Here is a 23,458-nt window from a genome sequence, read left to right as displayed (position 1 = left end):
CAAAAGGCTGAGATTTTCCTGCCTCAGTATGGCCTCTTCCCCATCTCCCACTTTGCAGAGCGCCTGTGATGCCATCTGGTTTGTTTGGGACCACGGTTGTCACCATGCAGGACAACCAAGCTGACAGGAAGCAGAGAGAAACTGTGGGTGCAGCAGACCACCCCTTAGTTTGGGTGGGACAGGGGTGCAATGAGCTGACTTCATAATCATCGGAGAGTGTAACAATTAGGGGCCAGCCTTGCCTTACCCAGGGGCTGCTGCTGCCCAGCTCTCTGTGAGGCCAGCCAAGGGCTAGCATGAGGAGTGGAGTAGAGCTGAACTGCTTGACCTCTTAGGCCCCTGCCTGCTACTACTCTGCAGCTGCAGCAGCCCTGCCTTTCTCTGAAGGTCTCAAGATTCTTAACACCATGTCCTTCAGTGCAGCCTGGGTAGGAGGATAAGGATGGTGAGGGAAAGGGAAAGGAGCATGGAGAAAGACAGCTGGGCCCTGGGAGGTAGGCAGTGCTGGAACGAGGCCCTGGGGTGGGATACTTTGTCTATAGATGGTGAGGTGCTGTATCCTGAAATCCTAGGCCACAGACCCCACCATACCCAGGCGTGGAAGCACAGGGAAAGCTGGAAGGTTCATAGGGGTTCACGGCTCACCTATGACCAGGTTTTATGCCCGAATTTTAAATGGGCAGTGGCTGATGCTGCAGAGAGTTACGAAGGCGAGCCAGACATCTTTGTTCTCAAGAAAAGCACTTTACAGTGAGAAAACAGAGCAACTTTGAGGAGAGGAAGTGAGGGATTCTAATAATGAAAAGAGCACTGACTTGGCACTTGAAGTGGATTTGAAACCCAGCTCTGTACTTACTAGCTGTGTAACCTTTGACAAGTGACTTAACCTTGCTGAGTTCCAGTTTCCACATCTGTGAAATGGGGATAAAAATGGCACCTACTTCATAGGATTGTGGTGAAGAGTAAAGTTCACAGGTGTAAAGATTTATTTCTTCCAGCAAATAAACCAATGTAGAGGAAATTTTAAAATATCAAGTCATATTTTTGTGTTCAATATGTATTTGAGTTTTTTTTTTTTTTTCATAAAAAAGAAATTTGGAAAACTGTAGACAAGCTAGGGCACTCTCCTTAGCATTGATCATATAATCTGCAACTAAATTAATTAGATTCTTCATTTTCTGTCTTGCCTCACCAAAATGTATGCTCCCTGAGGGTAGGGGATTGACTGTCTTGTTTAACTCCTTGTCTCCAGCATTTCAAATGAAGCTAGCACATAGTAGGCTTACTGGAAGGTTTGTGAGTGTGTGTTTGGGGGAAGGCGGCGGGAAAGCAGAATTCGGACGCGGTGCCGGCTGAGCGATGTGTGGCCTGTTGTGTGTAGGACGCCGTGAGACGCGTGCGCCTGTGTGAGCATGTGATACTGGGTGGCGGCGGAGAGCGGTGCGCCCGGTTCTGCCCCGCGCGGCCGGTAGATGGTGCTGCAGGCCAGGCCGGTGCCGGGCGCACGAGCTGGGAAGCAGGAAGCGGTGGTGCGGCCGGGGCGGGCGCGCTGGAGCCCCGGCCGGGTCCCGAGAGGGCGGGCCGTCCCCCCACCCACAGGCCTCCGCGCCGCCCCTGCTGCCAAAACGCGCACCGCCAGCGCCCTCTCCAGAAAGCGCGGAGGGGCGTCTGGGGAGAACCCCGCTGTAGCCCACGCGACAAGCCCAGTCCCCCTTTCCCCGCACCCTCCCTCCGAGCCCTGAAACTCGTGCTGTCTCGGGCCTGCGGCGAACATGGGCGTTCTCAGGGTCGGACTGTGCCCCGGCCTCACCCAGGAGATGGTCCAGCTTCTGAAGAGCCGCGGAATTAAGACAGGTGACCGCAGTGCGAGTGTGCACCCCGGAGGGGTGTGCCAGTGTGCGCGTGCCAGGGGGCGGTGCGCGCCACCCATTGCCTGGGCAGACCCACCGGGCCTGGGCACCTCTGCCCTGGCATAGCCGCAGGGCGCTTGCCTCACGTTTCTGGAAGGCTCTTGCCCTCATCAGCCCTCTCACCCTTCTGGAGAGGCTCCTCAGGGGGAGCCGAGCCCTGAGGGAAGGTAGATCCCCTACAGTGTGCCAGACCCCGCACCACCCATTATTTCAGATAAGTCTCCTCAGACTACTTGCTTTGAGGTAGAATTGTTACCCCATTTTATAGTTGAGGAAAAGCCAAGTGTGGGCAGGTCCAGACCTTCCTTCCTGCCAGTCAAAGACAAACTACATCTGTTTTGTTTTCAGTGGTGGACCTGGTTTCTGCAGACCTGGAGGAGGTAGCCCAGAGATGTGGCTTGTCTTATAAGGTGAGCTGATGGTCCCCATCTCCAAACCTGGGTGTTATTAAACAGTCCGTCCCCTATGCAAAGATGGGTGTGAGACCCTGGGATGCCCTCTCCTATGGGTGGTTCACTGCTGAGCAGTTGGGGGCTGCTCTGGATTGGAGTGTCGCTGGCGGGATCCTGAGTTGCCTCACCCCTACCCTTCACCCCTCTCTTGGCAGGCCCTGGTTGCCTTGAGGCGGGTGCTGCTGGCTCAGTTCTCGGCTTTCCCCTTCAATGGTGCTGATCTCTATGAGGAACTGAAGACCTCCACTGCCATCCTCTCCACCGGCATTGGAAGGTTCGTATGTGTATTTGGGGAAGAAGGTAAGAGGCAGGCCGAGGCTGCCCCTCAGCTCAGCTTTTGAGCTTTGAGTCTAGAAGAGCAGGGTGTTTTGTTTTGTTTTGTTTTAGCAGTAGTGAGGATAGCACAGGCTGATGGGAAGGAAAGGGGTAAAAAATCCTGGTTTCACAACCTGGGTGCTATATTTTGGGCTGGATAATTCTTTGTTGTGGTGCTATCCTGTGCATTGGTGGATGTTTAGCATCCCTGGTTTTTATAGCCTATGTGTCAATAGCACCCCTCCCAGTAGTGACAAACAGAAATATCTCCAGACATTGCTAGATGTTCCCTGTGGGTGGGGCACAGGATCCCCCTTGGTTGAGAGCCATTGTCCTATAACCCAAGATGTCAATATTTCATTATTATTCAGCAGATTAATTTTTCTCTGGCCCTACCTCCCATTTCAGTTAAGGGAAGAACAAGAGAGAACATGGCGGGACTATCGTACTGAGTGTCTAATGTGTGGCAGGCATTAACTATAGGCCATATGTAACCTCTCCTGTGACCCTACAAGTTAGTAATTATTAGCCCCACTTGAGTCTAGCCTAAGGGCAGTGGTTGGGCTCACACCCTGGGGTGTTTGACCCAGAACTTGGTTCTTCCACCTCTTCTGCAGCAGCAGGAAATGAGAGAGCTCACTTAAGGGAGTAGTTATTCTCTCCCATGTCGTTTGGATACGGAAGAAGTTGGACGATGAGAGGCATTTTCTGGCCAACTGAGCCTGACCTCTTGCCTGGCCTGTTTGTACAGAGTATAATGAATAACTGTGCCGCCACAAAGATCTGTGGATTGGTTTGTCCCTCGCCGTTTCCATAAACACGTACTATTGGGAAGGTTCATGCCGCATGGTGCTTGGGGTCTGAGTCTGTATTCATCAAGCGTTGGATGATGCCAGCGCTGTGCCAGGCACTGTGCTGGGGATACATATGTGAAGGAGGCAAGGCTCCTGCCCTAGAGGAGAATGGGGTCTAGTGTGGATGGAAGAACAGTGGTCGACAGATAGCAGTGCAGCGTGGTGAGCACAAAGAAAAGGGGGAGGACGTTGGGAGGCAGCACCAAGGAGGGAGAGATTAACAGGAAGCAGAAGACCAGACCTTTGGGCTTGGGAGCTTATAAAACCAACATACATAGAGGAAGCATTTAGGGAACATTCAAGTGGTAAACTGGCAGGATTGCAGCTGCAGTGGGTCACCTGGGGGAGGTCAGTGTGGTTGAAAGAGCTCTGCGAAGGAGGTGGGCCTTGGGCATTGAGGAACGACGGATGGCCTTTTGCTGAGCCGGGCACCATGCTTAGCACTTCACGGTCTGTTATTTCATTTATTCTTCACAACCACTGGTGAGGGCATTACGATGCAAGTAATCACCTTATAGATGAGGAAACTGGGACTTGGGTTAAATGACGTGCTCAAGGTTGCACAGCTAGTAAGTGGCAGATCAGGCACTTGAAGTCATGACTATCACGCTTCTGAATCCAAGAGCTTGACGCATCTGCTCTGTTGAGGTGGGAGGTGTGAAAGTGGAGCTTTAGGCATTTGGGTAGAGGTGTGCAGGGCAGATGGAGCTGGGGAGGGATATGGCACTGCTGGTGTGGGGTGGGTGAGTCCGATCTAGGGCATATGACGGTGGGAGATGTGGTGGTGAAGAAACGTGATAGGCATTACTACCAGGTGGGATGTAGGTGTGAAGAATCAAAGATGATTTTCTAAGTTTCTAGTCTTCTTCATCATGTTCCCTGGAGTGTAAATGGATATAACTTTAAAATGGAAGGCGAAGGCGTTGTGTTGTTAAAGTTTGGGAAATATGAATTAACCCAAGGTAAGCAGGTTTCTTTGTTGTAAGTCTTCTCAGAGCTTTTGGTGCCGATGTGCTCACGTGAGTCTTCACTAGGGGGAAAGAACACGTAGCACATCTTGGAAAAAGCTGTTATTGATGGGGAGATGGGTTGTTCCTTAAAGGTAGAGCTGTGTCTTGTTCATTTCTCTGTCCCCCTCATTTTAGAACAAGGTCTTGAGTACATGAGTCATTCAGGCTGTGTTTAAATGAATGCCTGAAAGCCAGTTCAGAGTGAAAGGGGGAGGGTAAATTCTAGAAATCACTTGTATTCCAGGCAGTGGTAAAACCCAGGTATACTTCTGCTCTGCAAGGGAGGTTGGGGGGTCTCTGTCCGTATTTATGTGCCAAGTTACAGGTGATGGGGACGTATTGGTGGGGAGGTCTTCTGGGTGGTAGGAGATGTGAAACTGAAATACAGGTGAGAAGTCAGGACTGGAGAGGAGGATTTGGGAATCTCTTATGCAAGACTGATCCTTACAGGCAAGGATATGGTTGATTCCTGACTAGGGAGTCACGGTCAGTGGTTCACCCCTGGCTGCACATTAAGAATCATCTGGGAAGCTTAAAAAGCAGTACTGAGGCCTGTGTCCCACTTCTAGAATTTCTAACTTAATTAGCCTAGGCCGGTGGTTCCAAAACATGTCTGTACATTATAATCACCTGAGAAGTCTTTTAAACATGTCAAAGCCCAAACCTATCCCAGACTAGTTAAATCACATTCTCTGACAGTGGGACACAGACTTCAGGATTATTTTTAAGGGTCCAGATGGTTCCAATGTGCACATAGGTTTGGGAGCCGCTGATATAGGCATCGGTTTAAAAATTCCCCTGGAGAATTTAATTTGCAATCATGATTGAACACCTCTAGTCTAATATTTCTCAAACTTGAGCATATATTAGAAGCACCCAGAGGCCTTGTTGCAACGCAGGTGCAGATCCTATCCCAGAGTTTCTGACTTAGTAGGGCTGGGATAGGGCTCCCAGGTGCTGCTGCTTTTAGTCTGGGGACCACACTCAGAGAACCACTGCTGTAAGGGAATAGAGCTCCCTGATCTCAGAGGGAGGAATGGGATTCAGGAGTGGCAGGGGCTGGATGGAAGTGCTTACTGAATAGCAGAGGCAGGGTGGACACAGTTATCCAAGGAGCCATAGGACTGGGGTGGTAACCAGAGTGTTTTGTCTGACTGGGACCTGTGGTTATAATCATGGGGGCCCTAGAATTGAAACAGATGGGCTGTGTGGTGGCTTGAGTTATATACCCCAAATTTAGTCATGTTCTTGATCTTAATCCACAGACCTGTGAGTTTGAACCCATTATAAATGGGATCTCTTGAAAATGTTTTAAGTTAAGACATGGTCCAACTGAGTGAGGTTGGGTCTTAAGTAGACCTTGTTAAGTAGAAGAAATTCAGAAATGGTGAGAGAAAGCCACAGGGAGGAGCCAGAAATTAGAAATCAGTGGAACCTGGAAGAGAAAGGAGAGGACATCACCATGTGACAGAAAAGCCAAGGAACCCAAGGATTACCAGCCCATCAGAATGCTACTGGCTCTGGGAAAAAGTCAATAAATTCCAGTTATTTAAGGCAACCCATTGTGTGATATTTGTCATAGCAGCCAGGAAACTAACACAGGCTGCTTACTGCTTGGCATATACAGAGAGGTCTTGGGAGGTCTTCAAGAACCATTTCGGAGGCCTGGAGCCCCTGGAGGTGATTGCACGGTTAGAATAGGAATGTGTGTGGCCGGGACACAGAGGCTCTGGTATAGACTGTGATGTAGAAGAAGCTTCCACCCATAGATTGGGCAAGGTTTGTAGGGTAAGTGGTGACCTGCATCGTAATGGTTCAAGGACAGATCTGGATTAGGAATTAGCTGCATCTTGAGGTTTTTCCCAAGGCTTCCACAGCTGGATTGTTGACACACAGGAACTAAATAGCACCCTTGTATCCCTCATTTATCTGGTACCGTATATTGACTGCCTCCTGTGACTCAGGCACTGTGCTAGCGCTAGAGATGCAACTGTGAGCAAGGCCCAGTCCTTGCTCCCAATGGCACTCCTGGCCTATTGGGGAAGACAAACAGAAACAAGCAACTAGAAAATACTTACAAACTCTTAAAACTAATAAATGAGTTCAGCAAGGTCGCAGGATACAAGATCAACACATAAAAATCAATTGTGTTTCTATATACTGACAATGAACATGTAGAAACTGAAATTGAAAACATGGTGCCATTTACAATCACTCCAAAGAAAATAAAATACTTAGGTATAAATCCAACAAAGCATGTAAAGGATCTGTGGGCTGAAAATTAAAAATTGCTGGTGGAAGAAATCAAAGAAGACCTAAATAAATGGAGAGACACATTGTGTTTGTGGTGTTTGTGGACTGCAAGACTCACCATAGTAAAGATGTCACTTCCTCCCAGATTAATCTATAAGGTTATTGCAGTTTCTATCAAACTTCCAGCAAGGTTTCTAAGTAGTCATACACAAGCTTATTCTAGCAATTATGTGGAAAGACAAAGGACCTAGAATAGCTAAAATAATCTTTAAAAGGGATAAAGTGGGAAGAATCACTGTATTCAATAATAAGACTTACATCTCAAGCTGGTGTGGTATCGGGATAGACACATCGATCAATGGAGCAGGCTAGAGTACACAGACATAGAGCCACACAAATATGCCCAACTGATTTTGGTAAAGGCATAAAAGCACTTTAGTAAAAGAAAGATAGGCTTTTCACCAAGTCGTGCTGGAGCTCTTGGGTATCCATAGGCAAGAATAAATAAATAAACCTCAACCTAAGCCTCACACTTTATACAAAAACTGACTCAAAGTGGATCACAGACTTAAATGTTAAATGTAAAATTATCCAGCTTTTAGGACCAAAATGTGTGAGAACACCTTTGGGACCTGGGGATTCGGAAAGAGTTTTTAGACTTAGCACCGAAAACATGATCCATAAAAGGAAAAATTGATAAACCGGGCTTCATCAAAATTAAAGACTTTTGCTATACAAAAGAGAATGAAAAGACAAGCTACAGAGTGGGGAAAAGTATTTGCAAACTGCATATTTGACAAAGGACTGACTTGTATCTAGAATGTATAAAAAACTTTCAAAACTCAACAGCAAGAAAACAATCTAATTAGAAAATGGTTAGAAGACATAAACCAACATTTCACCAGAGGACATACAGGTGACATATAAGCACATGAAAAGATGTTCAACATCATTAGCTGTTAGGGAACTGCAGATGAAAACCACAGTGAGATATTAGTATATGCTATCAGAGTGGCTAAAATAAAAAATAGTGATAATACCAGATGCTGGTGAGGATGTAGAGAAGCACATACATTGCTAGTGGGAAGGTAAAATGGCACAGTCACTCTGGAAAATAGTTTCGCAATTTCTTATAAAACTAATATGCCCTCGCCATACAGCCCAGCAATTGCACCCTTGGGCATTTATCCCAGAGAAGTGAAAACTTGGGTTCACTCAAAAATCTGTACAGGTGTGTTCATAGAAGTTTTATTTGTAATAGCCCCAAATTGGAAACAACCAAAATGTCCGTCAATAGGCGAATTGAAGAAACAAACTGATACACCCACACCATGGAATACTACTAGCAAAGAAAAAGGAATGAGAAGACAGAGGGAAGATGGCAGCATAGAGAAGAGTGGAAGGTAAGTAGTCCCCCGGAACAACTGAAAAAAACCAGAAACAACTAGTAAATAATCCGGAATAACTGCAGGGGCACAAACGAGACCATCCACTCTTCATACACCAACCTGAATTGGGAGGAATGCCTGAGACCACAGCATAAAATCTGTAAGTAAAACCTACGGATCCAAGTCGGGAGCCCCCTCCCCCATAGCCCGAGCTGCAAAGCCTCGTGGTGCCAGAGAGAAGCTCTCTCCCAGCAAGTGAATATAGCTCAGCTGAGTTCCAACTGCGGTTTTAACTAGCGAGTGTGAACTGCTCACTACATGTATGAATCCCCAAAAAACAGACAGAGGCTTTGGGTGACAACTGACCTTGGAGAGCCAGAGGGTCACCTTGGACTAGGTCTGAAGGGGATTATCTGTTTCTTTTTCGGCTCAGTGGAGAAAGCCCCAGCCATTTTCAGTTCCTAGTGCTGTGACTCAGGGAAGGGTGGAGCTAGCACAAGCAGAGAGAGAGACCATTGAAATGCTAATGACCTCCCCTAGGGGGTCTATCTTCTCTAAGAGGAAAGGGGTGGGGCCCTTTCCATTCAGAACCAGACCCCAGAGCCTGGGGGAACACAGCCATACCTCCTCACACCAGTCAAGGATTATAGGCTAACAGGCATCACCTGCTGGGCAGAAAAGCACAGTGACCCGAGGCATCAAAGGGTGGAGCAATTTTCTAAGACACACCCGCAGGGAAACCAGATGCTGAATATTTCTTCCCTCTCGGACCTGAGCCTGTTCTGGTCTGGGAAAACCTGACTGGGGTAACCAAGGAAACCATGCCTAGACAACAGAAAATTACAGCCTACACCAAGAAAAACGAAGTTATGGCCCAGTCAAAGGAACAAACATACACTTCAGCTGAGATACAGGAATTTAAACAACTAATGCTAAATCAATTCAAAAAGTTTGGAGAAGATTTTGCAAAAGAGATAGAGGCTGTAAAGAAAACACTGGGCATACATAAGGCAGAAATCGAAAGTTCAAAAAAAACAACTAGTAGAATCTATGGAAATGAAAGGCACAACACAAGAGACGAAAGACACAGTGGAAACATACAACAGCAGATCTCAAGAGGCAGAAGAAAACACTCAGGAACTGGAAAACAAAACACCTGAAAGCCTACACGCAAAGGAGCAGATGGAGAAAAGAATGAAAAAATATGAGCAATGTCTCCGGGAACTTAAGGATGAAACAAAGTACAAGAATGTACATATCATTGGTGTCCCAGAAGGAGAAGAGAAGGGAAAGGGGGCAGAAGCAATAATGGAGGAAATAATTAATGAAAATTTCCCGTCTCTTATGAAAGACATAAAATTACAGATCCAAGAAGCGCAGCGTACTCTGAACAGAATAGATCTGAATAGGCCTACGCCAAGACACTTAATAATCAGATTATCAAATGTCAAAGACAAAGAGACAATCCTGAAAGCAGCAAGAGAAAAGCAATCCATTACATACAAAGGAAGCTTAATAAGACTATGTGCAGATCTCTCAGCAGAAACCATGGAGGCAAGAAGGAAGTGGTGTGATGTATTTAAGATACTGAAAGAGAAAAACCGCCAACCAAGAATCCTATATCCAGCAAAGCTGTCCTTCAAATATGAGGGAGAGCTCAAAATATTTTCCGACAAACAGACAATGAGAGACTTTGTGAACAAGACACCCACCCTACAGGAAATACTAAAGGGAGCACTACAGAGTGATAGGAGAAGACAGGAGTGCATGGTTTGGAACACAATTTTGGGAGATGGTAGCACAGCAATGTAAGTACACTGAACAAAGATAACTACGAACACGATTGAGAGAGGAAGGTTGGGAGCATGTGAGACACCAGAAGAAAGGAGGAAAGATAAAGACTGGGACTGTGTAACTTGCTGAAATCTAGAGTGTTCAAAAATTGTGATAAAATGTACAAATATGTTCTTTTTATAAAATGTACAAATACGTTCTTTTACGAGGGAGAACAAGCAAATGTCAACCTTGCAAGGTGTTAAAAATGGGGAGGCACTGGGGGAGGGATGCAATCAACGTAAACTAGAGACTGTAACTAACAGAATCATTGTATTATGCTTCCTTTAATATAACAAAGGCGATATACCAAGGTAAATGCAGATAAGAGGGGGGGATAGGGGAGGCATGTTAGACATTTGACATTGGTGGTGTTGTCTGACTCTTTATGCTACTTTGATTTAAGGTTATTTTTCCTTTTGCTGCTTCCTAGCTGTCATTTTTTTTTTCCTCTTTCTTTTGCCTCTCTACCTTCTTTGACTCTCCCTCCTGCCTTTTGGAAGAAATGTAGATGCCCTTATATAGATAGTGGTGAAGGTAGGGAACAATAAATATATGACCATACAGAGAACCATCGATTATTTACTTAGGACAGAATGTATGGTGTGTGAAAAAACCACATTAAAAAAAAAAAAATGGGTTGATGACAAAACCTCGAGGGCAATATACTGAGTGAAATAAGCCAGACACATAAGGACAAATATTGCAGGGTCTCACTGATAGGAACTAATTATAATATGTAAACTCACAGACATGAAATACAAGGTACCAAGATATAGGACGAGGCTTAAGAATGGGGAGTGGTTGCTTAATATGAGCAGAATGTTCAACTAGGATGAACTTAAATGTTTGGAAATGAACAGAGGTGTCGGTAGCAAGATGTGAGAATAACTAACAATGCTGAATGGTGTGTGAATGAGGTAGAAAGGGGAAGCTCAGAGTCATATATGTTACCAGAAGGAAAGTTGGAGATCAAAAGATGAGAATGTATAAAACTGAATCCTATGGTGGTCAATGTCCATGATTAACTGTACAAATATTAGAAATCTCTTCCATGAACCAGAACAAATGTATGACAATACAATTAGAGATTAATAATAGATGGGCATATAGGGAAGAAATATGTACCTATTGCAAACTATATACTACAGTTAGTAGTATTTCAACATTTTTTCATAAACAGTAACAAATGTACTATACCAACACTATGAGTCAACAATTGAGGGGGATTGGTTAGGGATATGGGAAGATTTGAGTTTCCTTTTTTTTTTTTTTTTTTTTTTTTCTCTTTTCATCTTTCACTTTATTTCTTGTCTGGAGTAATGAAAAGTTTCTAAAAATTGAACAAAAATTAAGTGTGGTGATGGATGCACAGCTGTATGAGGGTACCAGGGGCAACTGATTGTACACTTTGGATCTTTGGATAATTGTATGGTATCTGAACAATCCCAATAAAAATTAAAAGAAAAAAAAAAAGGAATGAGCCACTGATACATGCAACAACTTAGATGGATCTCAGGGGAGTGATACTGAGTGAAAAAAGCCCATCACAAAGGTTACATGCTGTATAATTCTATTTATATAATATTTTGAAATGACATAATCATAGAGTTGGAGAACAGAGTCATGTTTGCTGGGGGTTAGAGATTAGGGTTGGGTGGGAGGTGTGTGGCTATAAAAGGGTCACGCAGGGGAGGCTTGTGGTGATGGCAATATCCTGTAACTCAGTTGTGGCAATGGTTCCACAAACCCACGTGTGTGATAAGATGGCATAGAACCTTAGACCCAGGCACATACAGATGAGTACAAGTGACGCTGGTGAGATCTGCATAAGCTCTGTGGATTGAACCAAGGTCAATTTCCTAGTTGTGATCGTGTTCCGTAGTTATGCAATATGTTACTATTGGAGGAAACTGAAGCATACATGGGACCTCCCTGTACACTTTTTCTTTTGCAACTTCCTTTGAATCTATAATTATTTCAAACAAAAAAAGTGAAAAAAAAATTATGGGAAATGTTACCATGGAAACCCAAAAGGGGCTGAGACGGACAGGAAAGGAGGACCTTTTGGTGGGGAGGCAGAGGCCTCCCTGGAGAGGTGATGTTTAAGCTGAGAGCAGAAAGCGGAGGTGAGGAAGGGCCAGAGGAGGAACACTCAGCCCTGCCCTCTTTCTCGGAAGAAAACTCCACCAGGAGAAGCAGCCTCCTGTCCAGAGACGTTTGACCTGCCTCTGCAGCACCAGTGCTTGGAAGGAATGTCTTGCTTTTCTTCTTGTTACCTAATCCCTGCTCCTCCTCCCAATCCTCTGAATAGATTTTCTTCTCTCCTCTTCTGCCATCAGCCTGGACAAACTGCTTGATGCTGGTGTCTATACTGGAGAAGTGACTGAAATTGTAGGAGGTCCAGGTAGCGGCAAAACCCAGGTACACATGAAGCCAGCAGCCAGGAGGGGTGAGGGAGGTGGATGCATAGCCCTGGATCCCTGTGGGAGCTTCTGCCAGCCTGCTCACGGATACAGGGCTTAGAGGGAGAAGAAGAGGGGTGGGGAGTGGGGACTGGAGTTGGCCCATTTGTGTTGCTGGAATCTGGCAAGATTTAATGGGGAGCTTCTGTCCTGGGCCCTCTCTGAGGGCTCAAGTTGACCCACGCCCCACCCTCCACCCCCACCCCCCACCCCGATCTCTACTCAGATTTGTCTGTATGTGGCTGCAAATGTGGCCCACAGCCTACAGCAGAACATCCTGTACATTGATTCCAGCGGAGGGCTGACAGCCTCCCGCCTCCTCCAGCTGTTTCAGGCCAGAACCCAGGATGAGGAGGAACAGGTAAAGGGCAGGAGGGTTGGGCTCCTTTGGGTTCTGGTTCCAAATTACCCCATTAACACCTTACATTGCCAGAATCTTGGCTGTTTGGGTGGATGGTTACTTCTTGCTTTATAACATGCTCTACTGCCAATACTTCCTGTGTGTTTTCTTGTAGTCTCCTATGTTAATGTCTTCATCCCAGCTTGGATGCTGCCCACACTGATTCTTCCAGGAAACCCTCCCAACTAGGCATACCCTAAACACCCAGCAAACACCCAGCATCTCTGTTCAGAGCCTGTTTCTTGTCCATGGCAGACATCACTAATCAATCTTGCCAACTCTTTAATACTGAGCTAAGACTTGGCTTTACAGCTCAGCACCCAGGCAGCCACTGCTGGGAGAACTGGTGTGTGAGCCAAAGCCCATTTGCATCCTGGATCTAAGTTCTTGTTTCTAGGTCCCTGTCCCTTCCCAGCTTTTCAATTCCCCTTCGTCTCTTTTCCCGACACCTTGCTTTCTCTTATCCACAGCACTGCTTCTCTTTCCCACCCCTTCAGGCAGGAGCTCTCCAGAGGATCCAGGTGGTGCATGCATTTGACATCTTCCAGATGCTGAATGCACTGCAGGACCTCAGAGGCACACTGGCCCAGCAGGTGAGCATGCTGTGCTGCCTTCTCTGCCTTCTCAGGTTGCCAGGTGCTTTCTGAATGTGGGCAGATGTCTTACTATAGACTCTATTTGGAAATGCAGATGTGCAGTCTGGTGACTCCAGTTGTCCTTGCTACTCCCTGGATGGAACTCCTGAGTGCCTCATTGTTTATATGGCCATCTTCCCCCTTTTAGCCCCTTGAATGCAAGGATTGTCTTATTCATTGCTGTATTTCCCACCAGATCAGTTAGGAATACTTTCAGCTGCAAGGAATCGAGGCTGTCTGACAGAGACTTGAACCTTGAGGACATTTAATTATTTCACACGAGTTGGGAGGTTGGCCAGTCGACGGTATTAAGGCACTAGTTTTGTCTGATTCCCTTGCTCTTCTCCTCATGATTGCAAGGTGGCTGCTGTGGCTCCAAGCCATCAGGTCCTCACGCATACTTATTCAGGGCAGTAGGAGTCAGATGGTTCTTTTCCGGACCTCTCCCCTTTTAACAGGGAAGAAAAACCTTTCTCCAGAGTTCCCTAGTAGACGTCCCTCTTCCTCTTAAATCTTGTTGGCCAGAACTGAGTAACAAGTGTATTTTAGATCAGGGGCTGGACCCACCTTCCTTGAAGTCATGAGATTTCCACTCAGTAACTGAACGCATCCAGAGTCCTGTTAACAAGGAAGGGGGTTTTGGATTGGTGTTTGGGTTGGCACACAACTATACCTGCTTAGACAGGGCTTGGGGTACTGAGTTGTAGACTATTACATTTGGAAGACACCTTAGAGACTAATTTAATCTGTAAACTTTTTTCTCTTCTCATACATGGTGAGGGTCCTAAGTACAGTATGTTCCTGTGGACATACCTAGGACTGTACATAAATTAAATCATTTTGCAAACTTTGGAACTTATCATAGTTGAACTATGTACCACAGAAGTCACAGCTGGTTATGACCAACACCGTGTTGAGACATGAAGTTGAGTAGTACTGACCTAATCCAAACCCCTCATTTTTAGAGATGAGGAAAGTGAGGCCATAGGGTTAAGTAAGTTACCCAAAGTCACCACTTATTTAGGGCAAGAACTAAGAACACAAATCTCTAAACTCCCATGTCAAAAGACTATTTTTTAGTGTATTATAGTGTATTTTCTATTATTGCATAACTAAGCACTTAAAACAACACATATTTATTCTCACAGTTTCCTTGGTCAGGACTCTGGCCACAGCTTAGCTGGGTCCTTTCCTTAGGTCTCATACAGGTGCAGTCAAGGCCTGGGCTGGGCTGTGTTCTTATCTGGCAACTTGGCTGGGGAAGAATGTGCTTCCAAGCTCATCCGGTTGTTGGCAGAATTCATTTCCTTGCAGCTGTGGCACTGAGGGCTTCACTTTCTTGCTGGTAGTTGGCCAAAGGCTGCCCTCAACTCCTAGAAGTCACTGCAGTTCTGTGCTGTGTGGCCATCTCCATATGCAGTTCACACTCTGGCCACTTCTTCAAGACCAGCAGGAGAGTGAGAACAAATCTGCTAGCAAGACACAGTGTCACATAATGTAATGTAATGATGAGAGTGATGTCCCATTGCCTTTGCCAGGGTCTATAGGTGAGAAGCAAGCCACAGGGCCCACCTACCCTCAGGGGGCAGGCATTATACAAGGGTGTGAATACCAGAAGGTGGGGCTCCCTGGGGGTCACCTTAGGGTCTCAGTCACAGATGACTTGATAGCTTCATGGTCACAAGCACTGAAGGGCTTGCTTATCCCATTTTACCCAAAGATTCCAACCAGCTCTCCCAGAGATGGTAAGGAGGGGCTAAGCCAATTTCAGTTTTAGCTTCTTTCTTCTCTGCCGTCCTCTCTTGGTCTGGTGACTGGCCACGAGTCAGGCTGCGGAAAGTCAAGGATGACATGTGAAAGATACAGGCCAGATAATCCTGAATATCTAAGACTTGGCTGAAGTGAAGTGGAAGCAGAATCGGCAAATGAGTTGGACATAAGGAGTAAGGGAAAAGAAGAGAGCAGCATTGAAGACAGTTTAGGTCCAGAGAAACTAGGAGGATGGTGATGCTTGTATAGAGACAAAAACTATGGTTTTAATAGAGGGTATCAGGGTTCTTCTTGGAGAAAGAACTGCCTTTATTTGGAACCTTGTTAGATATGGAAGGTGAGGCCCTGGAGGCATGTTCTAGAAGGAGACAGTGAAGTGAATAGGAGCTAAGCATAGAAAGTGAGGGATTTGGGGGTAGAAGCAGGAGAGGGAGAAGAGGGGGAGAGAGAAAAGGAAAAAGGGGCCTGAGAAAGGCCATGACCAGGGGGCCACAGGCCCCTGAATGCGGATTTCTACAGTTTAATTATTTTAGTGTTTTTATGATGTTGTCCTGTGATTTAACCCCTTTCTCTCCACCCAAGTCTTCAGTAAAGTCTGTTATACATGCAAACAGAAAAAAAAGAATGATGAAATCAGTGACATGTGCAGCTATATTTGGGTGGGGGGAGGTTATTTCCTGCTAGTTTCTGGTGGCACAGCAAGCTTATCCTGTAAAGGGCACCCCCTTGAGGCCACCTGGTTCATGGCGCTTGCATCCACCCTCCCCAAGGTGACAGGTTCTTCAGGGACAGTGAAGGTGGTGGTGGTGGACTCGGTCGCTGCGGTGGTCTCCCCACTTCTGGGGGGTCAGCAGAGGGAAGGTGAGTGGTGCAGCGGAGCCCAGGGTCAGGGGGCATGATGGGGCCTCCCAGCTCTGGAGCCTGCCCTCCCCCTCTGCTTCTCCCCCAGGCCTGGCCTTGATGATGCATCTGGCCCGAGAGCTGAAGACCCTGGCCCGGGACCTGGGCGTGGCCGTGGTGGTGAGCAAGCAGACTTGGCCAGCTCTGCCCTGGCTCCTCCCTCATCCGTGGGCTTCCCAGCAGGAGGGGAGGAACTCAGTTTCCAGTTGGAGCTCTATTTCCCTTAAATAACAGCTTCTGAGTGCCCAAAGTAGTCCTTCAGGAGAGGATTACAATGCTCTCTGGGTCATTCAGGTCTCTGGACAGCAAGGGGGTTGGTCTGTAAATAGCCAAGGGAATCCGGGACAGTCTTGTTTTCTTTTTTACTTTTAAAGTAACTTTTCTTCTTATGAAGTAATTTTTTTAAAGTCTGCATGCTTCTCATAGAAAGGGTAAAAATAGTTAAATATAAAGATTAAAATCTATAATCAATCCCTGCATCCATAGAAATCATATTAATATTTTGATGTATCCCATTGTTCTGGTTTGCTAATGCTGCCATTATGCAAAATACCAGAAATGGATTCGCTTTTATAAAGGGGGTTTATTTGGTTACAAAGTTACAGTCTGAAGGCCATAAAGTGTCCCAATAAGGCATCGTCAATCAGGTACCTTCACTGGAGGATGGCCAATGGTGTCTGGAAAACCTGTTAGCTGGGAAAGCACATTTCCGGCGTCTGCTCCAAAGTTCTGGTTTCAAAAGGGCTTTCTCCCAGGATGTTCCTCTTTAGGCTGCAGCAGTGAGCTCTTTCTCTCTGAGCTTCTTATATAGGACTCCAGTGATTTAAGAGCCACCCTGAATGGGTGGGGTCCATATCTCCATGGAAATTATCCAGTCAAACATTTCACTCACAACTGATTGAGTCACATCTCCATGACAACACTCAATCAAAGGATTCCAACCTAATCAACACTAATATGTTTGCCCACACAAGATTGCATCAGAGAACATGGCATTTTGGGGGACATAATACATCCAAACCGGCACACCCATATAGTCTTTTTCCTATATTTTTCTATATTTATACACTTTTAACCACATTTTTACACTAAGCTGTAACCTTAAAAAAAAAAAACAAACCCAACTTACTGTATCAGTCTATTTCCCCATCTCTTTAGGTAGATTCTTTAAGAATGTTATTTTCAGCAGCTGCATATTATTTTGTGTAATGCCTATATCTTGGGGGTTGGCAAACTTTTTTCTGTAAAGGGCCAGAGAGTAAAAATTTGAGGCTTTATGACCGTATGTTCTGTGTTGCAGCTACTCAGCTCTGCCATTGTGGCGTGAAAGCAGCGAAAGCCAATACTTGAACAAATGGGTGTGACTATATTCCACTAAAACTTTATTTACAAAAATAATTGTCAGGCTGAATTTGGCCTGTGGGCTGTAGTTGGCCTGATCCCTGCTATACCACAATGATCTATTCCTCTAATATAAACAGAACTACAGTGAACATTCTGATACCTAGATCTCTTTGCACATCTCATATTATTTCCTGAAAATTAGCTCTTAAAAATATAGTTGCTGGGTCAAGGATACACATATTTTTGAATGTCTAGATATATATTGCCAACTTTCTATAACATTTATACTAGTTTGTATGCAACCACTCCCCCCGCCCCCCAGCAGTGGAAGAAGATCTGTTTTCCTATTCTTTTGTTGTAATACAAGGGCCCAGGGCCTCCCTTCTTAGGCTTTAGGATGTATGTGAAGCACCTGCTGTGCCAAGCTCTGGGTTAGGTGGTGGGAAGTCGGTGATAAACAAGCCAAAACCGCTGTCCTCAGGGAGCTCATCGAGCGGATGCTGAGGCTTGAGTTGCTTACCTGTGCGACTAGTCCCAACTGACCAGATTAGGATGCCCCCAACACACACACACACTCTCCCTCAAACACAGAGGGCTGGACGACTGGGCCTGGGCTCAGGATGCCAGTCTATGGTGTTCGAGGTGTCTTCCCCTTTGGAAATTGCACAGGGTGCCACTTATTCCCAGACATGTGCTCCTTGCCCTCAGGTTGTGGTCAGGCCTAAGGCATCGTAGCTTAGTGGAAAGTGCTGGGTGCAAGTCAGGAGCCCTGGTTCTAGTTCCACACCTGCTGTAGAAGAGTTACGACAATTAATGTCTCTGCACTGGACCTCAGTTTTCCCATCTGTAAAATGAAGCAGATGTCCTCTATACTAGCGTTATGGATCTGTGAGCCCTTGATTCTTTCTGCTGCAGGTGACCAACCACATGACCCGAGACAGGGATAGTGGGAGGCTCAAACCTGCCCTTGGACGCTCCTGGAGCTTCGTGCCCAGCACTCGGATTCTCCTGGGTGTTGGTGAGGGAGAAGGAACATCCGGCAGCCAGCGCATGGCGTGCCTGACCAAATCTCCCCGTCAGGTGAGCTAGCCCCAGAGGGAGGCTGGTAATCTGGTTAATTGAGTGTGGTTTCCCTGCCCACAGGTGTCTTATAGAGGAAATCTCAGATGCTGAGACCCTGCAACAAAAGAGGCTACTCCTTTGGGTGTATTAACTCAAAAACTTAACCCTCCCTCTTTTGTCTTTTCTTCCAGCCAACAGGAATCCAGGAGATGATAGACATTGGGATTTGGGGAACTCCGGAGCAAAGCCCACGGTTAGAGGGTGATCAGCTATGACTGGTACTGTTGAATGGGAAAGGGGGAGGCACCAAGGCCTCCCAGCTTCCCTGCCCAGTAATGCCTGCTGCTCATTGCCACCCAGCACTTGTATTGAAGTTGAAGCTCTAAGGCTGGGCAGAAGATTCCAGGACATCCTCAATGAGAGGGGAAGAGACATTGCAGTATCCTCAGCTTTACTTCCTGTGGGAGCATATAGAGTCACAGGCAAGAGAGGATGCTACAGCAGAAGGACCTAGAAATTCATGCTGGTGCCAAGTTTTTTTTCTCTTGTTTCTATTATGGATGTTTCCAGTGGGATCTAGAGTACCTTGGAGTGGGGCATTTGTAAAGAGGCACGCTAGCAACTGGTTGGGTGACCCTGAGCGTCGCTCTCTTGTCTTGTCTCTCCATCCTAGGACAGTGATTGAGCCATGAAGCCTCTGACTTGTCTTTGCTTCTATTTTATTTTTTGCCTCCTTTTTAATTTTTTTTTCGTCTGAAGAGGAGACTCCCTTTCTCTTGGCTCTCTCCCTGAGTTACTAGGTGGAAATTACCCTATAAATGCAAAACTCTTCCACATCAGTGTCCTCTTAAAAACATAAAAAGGAAATTCCTTGAGCCCCAGAGCTACCTAATTTCCCCCAGATGGTTGTTTTCCATTTTCCCAGTGAGGCCCCAAAGAAGGGTCATTCCTCCTTTCCTCTTGTGTTTTTGGTTCACACACCTGCAGGCACCTCCGTGATTAGGTGAGAACCTCAGCTCGCTGCAGTCCCAGGGATATAATTTAACAGGAAAGGAGGATGTGACCTGCTCCTAGTGAATCCAGCCACTAGCTTAATATGCATGGTGCCCTGCAGGTAGAGTAACCAGAGGTGCTGAACCATGGCCTTGCCCATAAACAGACAGAGGAGAATTTGCACAGTAAATAGAGCCAGCTGGGAAAATTGATGCTGGCGTAAATAATACATAGCCAATCTAGTCCTTTATGCAGAAAATCATTGTCAGTAGCTCCGAGATGCAATATAATTACACCTCTCTTCCTGCCAGCTGTCCTATAGCTTAGTGCCCAACTGTATGAAATAACCCCCCTGTCTATTACCAGCACTGTGGTTCTCCGTCTGAGAGCTGTAACCCTGGCTGGAAGTGGAGGATGACACCAGGGGAGGGAAAATAAAAGGCAAAGTGGAGAAATTGTTGGGATTATTTACTGACCACATTTTTTTTTTAAAAAAAAGGAAAGTCTTTCTTGGTTAGAAAGCCTGTTGTGTAATTCATTAGTTGTGTCTTGGCTGCAGGAAAAGGGGACAGAGTTACAGGCAGAAGATATGACATTTAGAGATGGTGAACGCAGCAGGGATAGAAGCAAGAAGCATAGAGGATTGGGAATGAGTGGTGACCTGGTCTCAGGGTATCTGAGTGAGGACAGGACTGGTGGAGTCCAAGACTGGAGGAACCTGCTGCTGTTGCTTTTACAGAAGCCCCCAGGAGAAATTAATCTTTAGTAATTTTATTCTAACTCTAGGGATTTTATTCCAGATGGATGGGTGGTTGACACATTCCTGCAACCATAGTAGGAAGCTAATAGATTAAGCAAGGAATGGCAAATCCCTTCCACTTGTGGTACCATTTGGGCCCCCTGGGTCCATGGCACATATCACCATCTACCACAGCATTCTTTTCGTGGAGCTCAGAGCCTTTTGCAGCCTCTGTTTTTCTCTATATAGTACTCCAGTCAGTTGGAGATGGCATTCAAAGTGGAGCCTGGTTGCCTTCTCTGCCCTGGGCAGGTCAGCCATGTTTCTTGCATGTGGGAGCATAGGTGTTCTATACCTGACTTAGAACCCTAGAATATCACAATTCAAAAGGCCCGTGAAGATCATCTGGCCCATCTGAAATAGAGGTGGAAACTGAGGTTCATAGATGGGAAGTGACAGGCCCAGTGGCCTGGAACTCAGGAATCCCAACTCCTAGGCCAAGACTCTTTCTGACTTTAATTTGCCAATCAGCACAGTTTTACTCTTGCTGGGGGCCTTACTCCAGCTGACAGTGTCACAGCCCTCATCCAGGTGGCCACTCTGACCATGGGCAGGTGTTCCAGTCACGACTGCTCCAGCCTACATGACATTCCTGCAGAACCGTGGCCCTTAACATTCGCTTCCTCCTTTGGGCCTCACTCTTGGATCAGGGCTGTATCTCACCCCATGTGCTGCCCCTGCACACTCCTTCCTGAGCATGGTGCACTGTGCAGTTCCACTGATAGGCCTTGGATCAGGCTGGCTCCCCTGTCCATGTGCCTGTTGCTCCCTTTGCTGTTGTATCTGCCTCTGCACATATCTGGTGCACCCATATCCTGACATCCTCCCCTTTTTATGCCTCAAGTACAAGCTAGACAGATGTTTATAATAACCCCCCTGTAACACTCACCTGTACTGTCTGTCTGCCCGTGAGCCTGAGAACACTTTAAAGACTCTCAAGTAAACTTTTCTCTGGCCCTTTCCATACTATGGGAGCTCAGTAAATGTTAAATATAAGAACAAGTGGGCCTTAGCATTTTAAAGATGGCAATGGAGAAATGAAAGAATATTTTTCCCTTGATCTAGATAGTCATTGATCCCCTAGGTCTCTTTGTACCATATTTTTTCTGCAGAGGACTATTGTATGTCCTTCATTTGACTTTAGACAAAATTAATGTTGAGTCCATACTATGTGCTAGCACTTGATGCTCCAAGTGACCTTAAGACAGGTGTGTAAACCTGCACAGACCTCTCTCAGGCAAAAAGTCTATGTATTGTTGAGGCTGCTTTCTCCTGCAAGACACAAAGAGGCTTAAACCATAAGGTTTGTTATCTCTGATAACGTGAAGTTCAGGTTTGGTTAATTCAGTGGTTTGGGTTTTTCCATCTTTTTGCTTTACTCTTGTGTGTGGGCTTAGACTTCAAGCTAGTTGCCCTCATCAAAGCCCAGCTGCAGCCATTCTGAGCATGACTTAGATGTGACAATATCTACAGACAGAAAAAGGATCACCTCCTTATGTTCCTTTAAGAACCAAAAAAACCTCAGAACTTCCCCCTACCAAGACAGATGTCCTTCATATCATTGGCACAGAATTGCTTCTCCTAGCATGTCAGTCAGTAACTGGCAAGGGAAATAAGACCACCACCATACCATGATTGGCTTAGGCCAACTGGGAAATAGCCCTGGGGCTGGGGCTGGGGTCAGCCTTTCCTGAAGCATATGCTGTGGCTATGGGAAGAAAGTGAGTGTTCTGCTGAAAAGGAGGAAGGGGGTGTGTGAGTGAAGGAATTGGATGTTGCATGGGGAACCACTAGGGTCTGCCGTAGTTCAGCAGGCAGGTTTATGGAGGCTTTATTTGTGCTTGGGGCCTTTGTACACATTTTATTTAGACCTTCAGACATCCTTGTGACATAGGGAATCATTCCATTTTTTTCAGACAGTGAAGGGGATCTCAGTGAGGTTAAGGACAGAAAGCTAAGTGGCAACAGAATCTATCTGGTTCCAAACCCTACTCTCCATTCTCAGGCTGCCTCCGGCTGTGACTATTTAAATGTTTCAATAAAATTCTTTCTTATACCCCCACCCCACCCCCATAGCAGCAAAGGCTGCATATCCCAGCCTCTTTTCAGCTTAGCTCACTGTAAAAAGCTGGATCAGAGATACACTTTATCAGCCCTTTCTCATTTCCCCCAGGGAAGTTACAAGAGAAAATGAAAAACACTTGGAGAAGGAAGATATCATTAGTATTAAAGAGCAGGAGGTTCAGGGGGAATTAAACCTGAATAAGAAACATCAGGGTCTATAGTTCCCTGAGATGTGAGCTGGGAGGAGATAAGAGAATTAGATGCATATCTTGCTAGGTTTTTGCTGTGTTCTGACATGGAGTTGAACTGGGTAAAGTTAAAACTGTACAACTCTGTGTGTTGAGGATAGGCATTAGAGAAGGCCCTGGTGCATGGAACTTAGAGTAGAGCTATTAGAGTATATCATTAGTCAAAAGTTAATCTAAAAAAGTGCTTTTCCTCATTTTTTTTATTCTATTACACTGGCTAGACTACCCTCAGTACTATGTTGAATAGAAGCAAAAAATGGCCATGGTCCTTGTCTTGTTCCTGACTTAAGAGGGCTGTTTCCAGTATTGTATTAAGAAAGATTGTCAGTTCCCTGTCATGGCCTTTATCAAGTTAAAGACGTTGTTGCATTTTGTATCAGTCCTGGAGAGAAAGTCCAGGTATTGGCTGTTATATTTGCCACACATAAGAGTTCTTTCTCCCAGCAGGTGGAAAGTCCAAGGCCCTGGAGCTGTACAAGTGAACTTCAGCCGCTGCCTGAGTGTGATTCCTTGAGTAGCCCTTGAATCCTAGCTTTTCCCTGGCCTCTCCTTTGTAGCCTCAGTTTAAGTTTGTGTTTTGCTAAAAACAGCGGCCTGTGTTGAGAAAGATACCTAGTCAAGGAAAAAGATTTTTTACATCTCAACTAGTTTGGTCTTAGCTCTGAATACTTGCTGTATGACATTGAATGAATAACTTAGCCTCTTTAAACCTCAGTTTCATCTACTGTAAAATGGAGGAAATAAAACCTGCTTCATAGAGTTA

At 45.9% G+C, this 23,458-nt stretch overlaps 2 protein-coding genes across 3 annotated transcripts in view; one reads left to right on the top strand and one right to left on the bottom strand.

The window, feature by feature from the left end:
- The window catches only part of FNDC8 (fibronectin type III domain containing 8), a 7,840-nt gene extending 6,066 nt beyond the window's left edge, over positions 1 to 1,774 (bottom strand). The window contains exon 1 of the mRNA XM_037810485.1: positions 1,287 to 1,774. Within this exon, the coding sequence (XP_037666413.1) occupies positions 1,287 to 1,774 (488 nt within the window). The remainder of the gene's footprint in view (positions 1 to 1,286) is intronic.
- Positions 1,535 to 23,458, top strand: RAD51D (RAD51 paralog D). Of its 2 annotated transcripts, XM_037809917.1 has the most exons (10): positions 1,535 to 1,854; positions 2,259 to 2,320; positions 2,518 to 2,636; positions 12,358 to 12,439; positions 12,707 to 12,841; positions 13,378 to 13,473; positions 16,056 to 16,146; positions 16,235 to 16,305; positions 18,445 to 18,609; positions 18,783 to 23,458. In XM_037809917.1, exons 1-10 carry the CDS (start codon positions 1,773 to 1,775, stop codon positions 18,864 to 18,866), a joined length of 987 nt encoding a protein of 328 aa, XP_037665845.1. In that variant the 5' UTR covers positions 1,535 to 1,772; the 3' UTR covers positions 18,867 to 23,458. The 2 variants fall into 2 exon arrangements, with proteins under 2 accessions (XP_037665845.1, XP_037665847.1); XM_037809919.1 differs by lacking the exons at positions 16,056 to 16,146; positions 16,235 to 16,305.

The sequence above is a fragment of the Choloepus didactylus genome, chromosome 18, assembly GCF_015220235.1.
Source record: "Choloepus didactylus isolate mChoDid1 chromosome 18, mChoDid1.pri, whole genome shotgun sequence".
Classification (NCBI taxonomy): domain Eukaryota; kingdom Metazoa; phylum Chordata; class Mammalia; order Pilosa; family Megalonychidae; genus Choloepus; species Choloepus didactylus.
The sequence above is the reverse complement of the archived record's forward strand: the minus strand, read 5'-3'. Positions and strand labels throughout refer to the sequence as shown.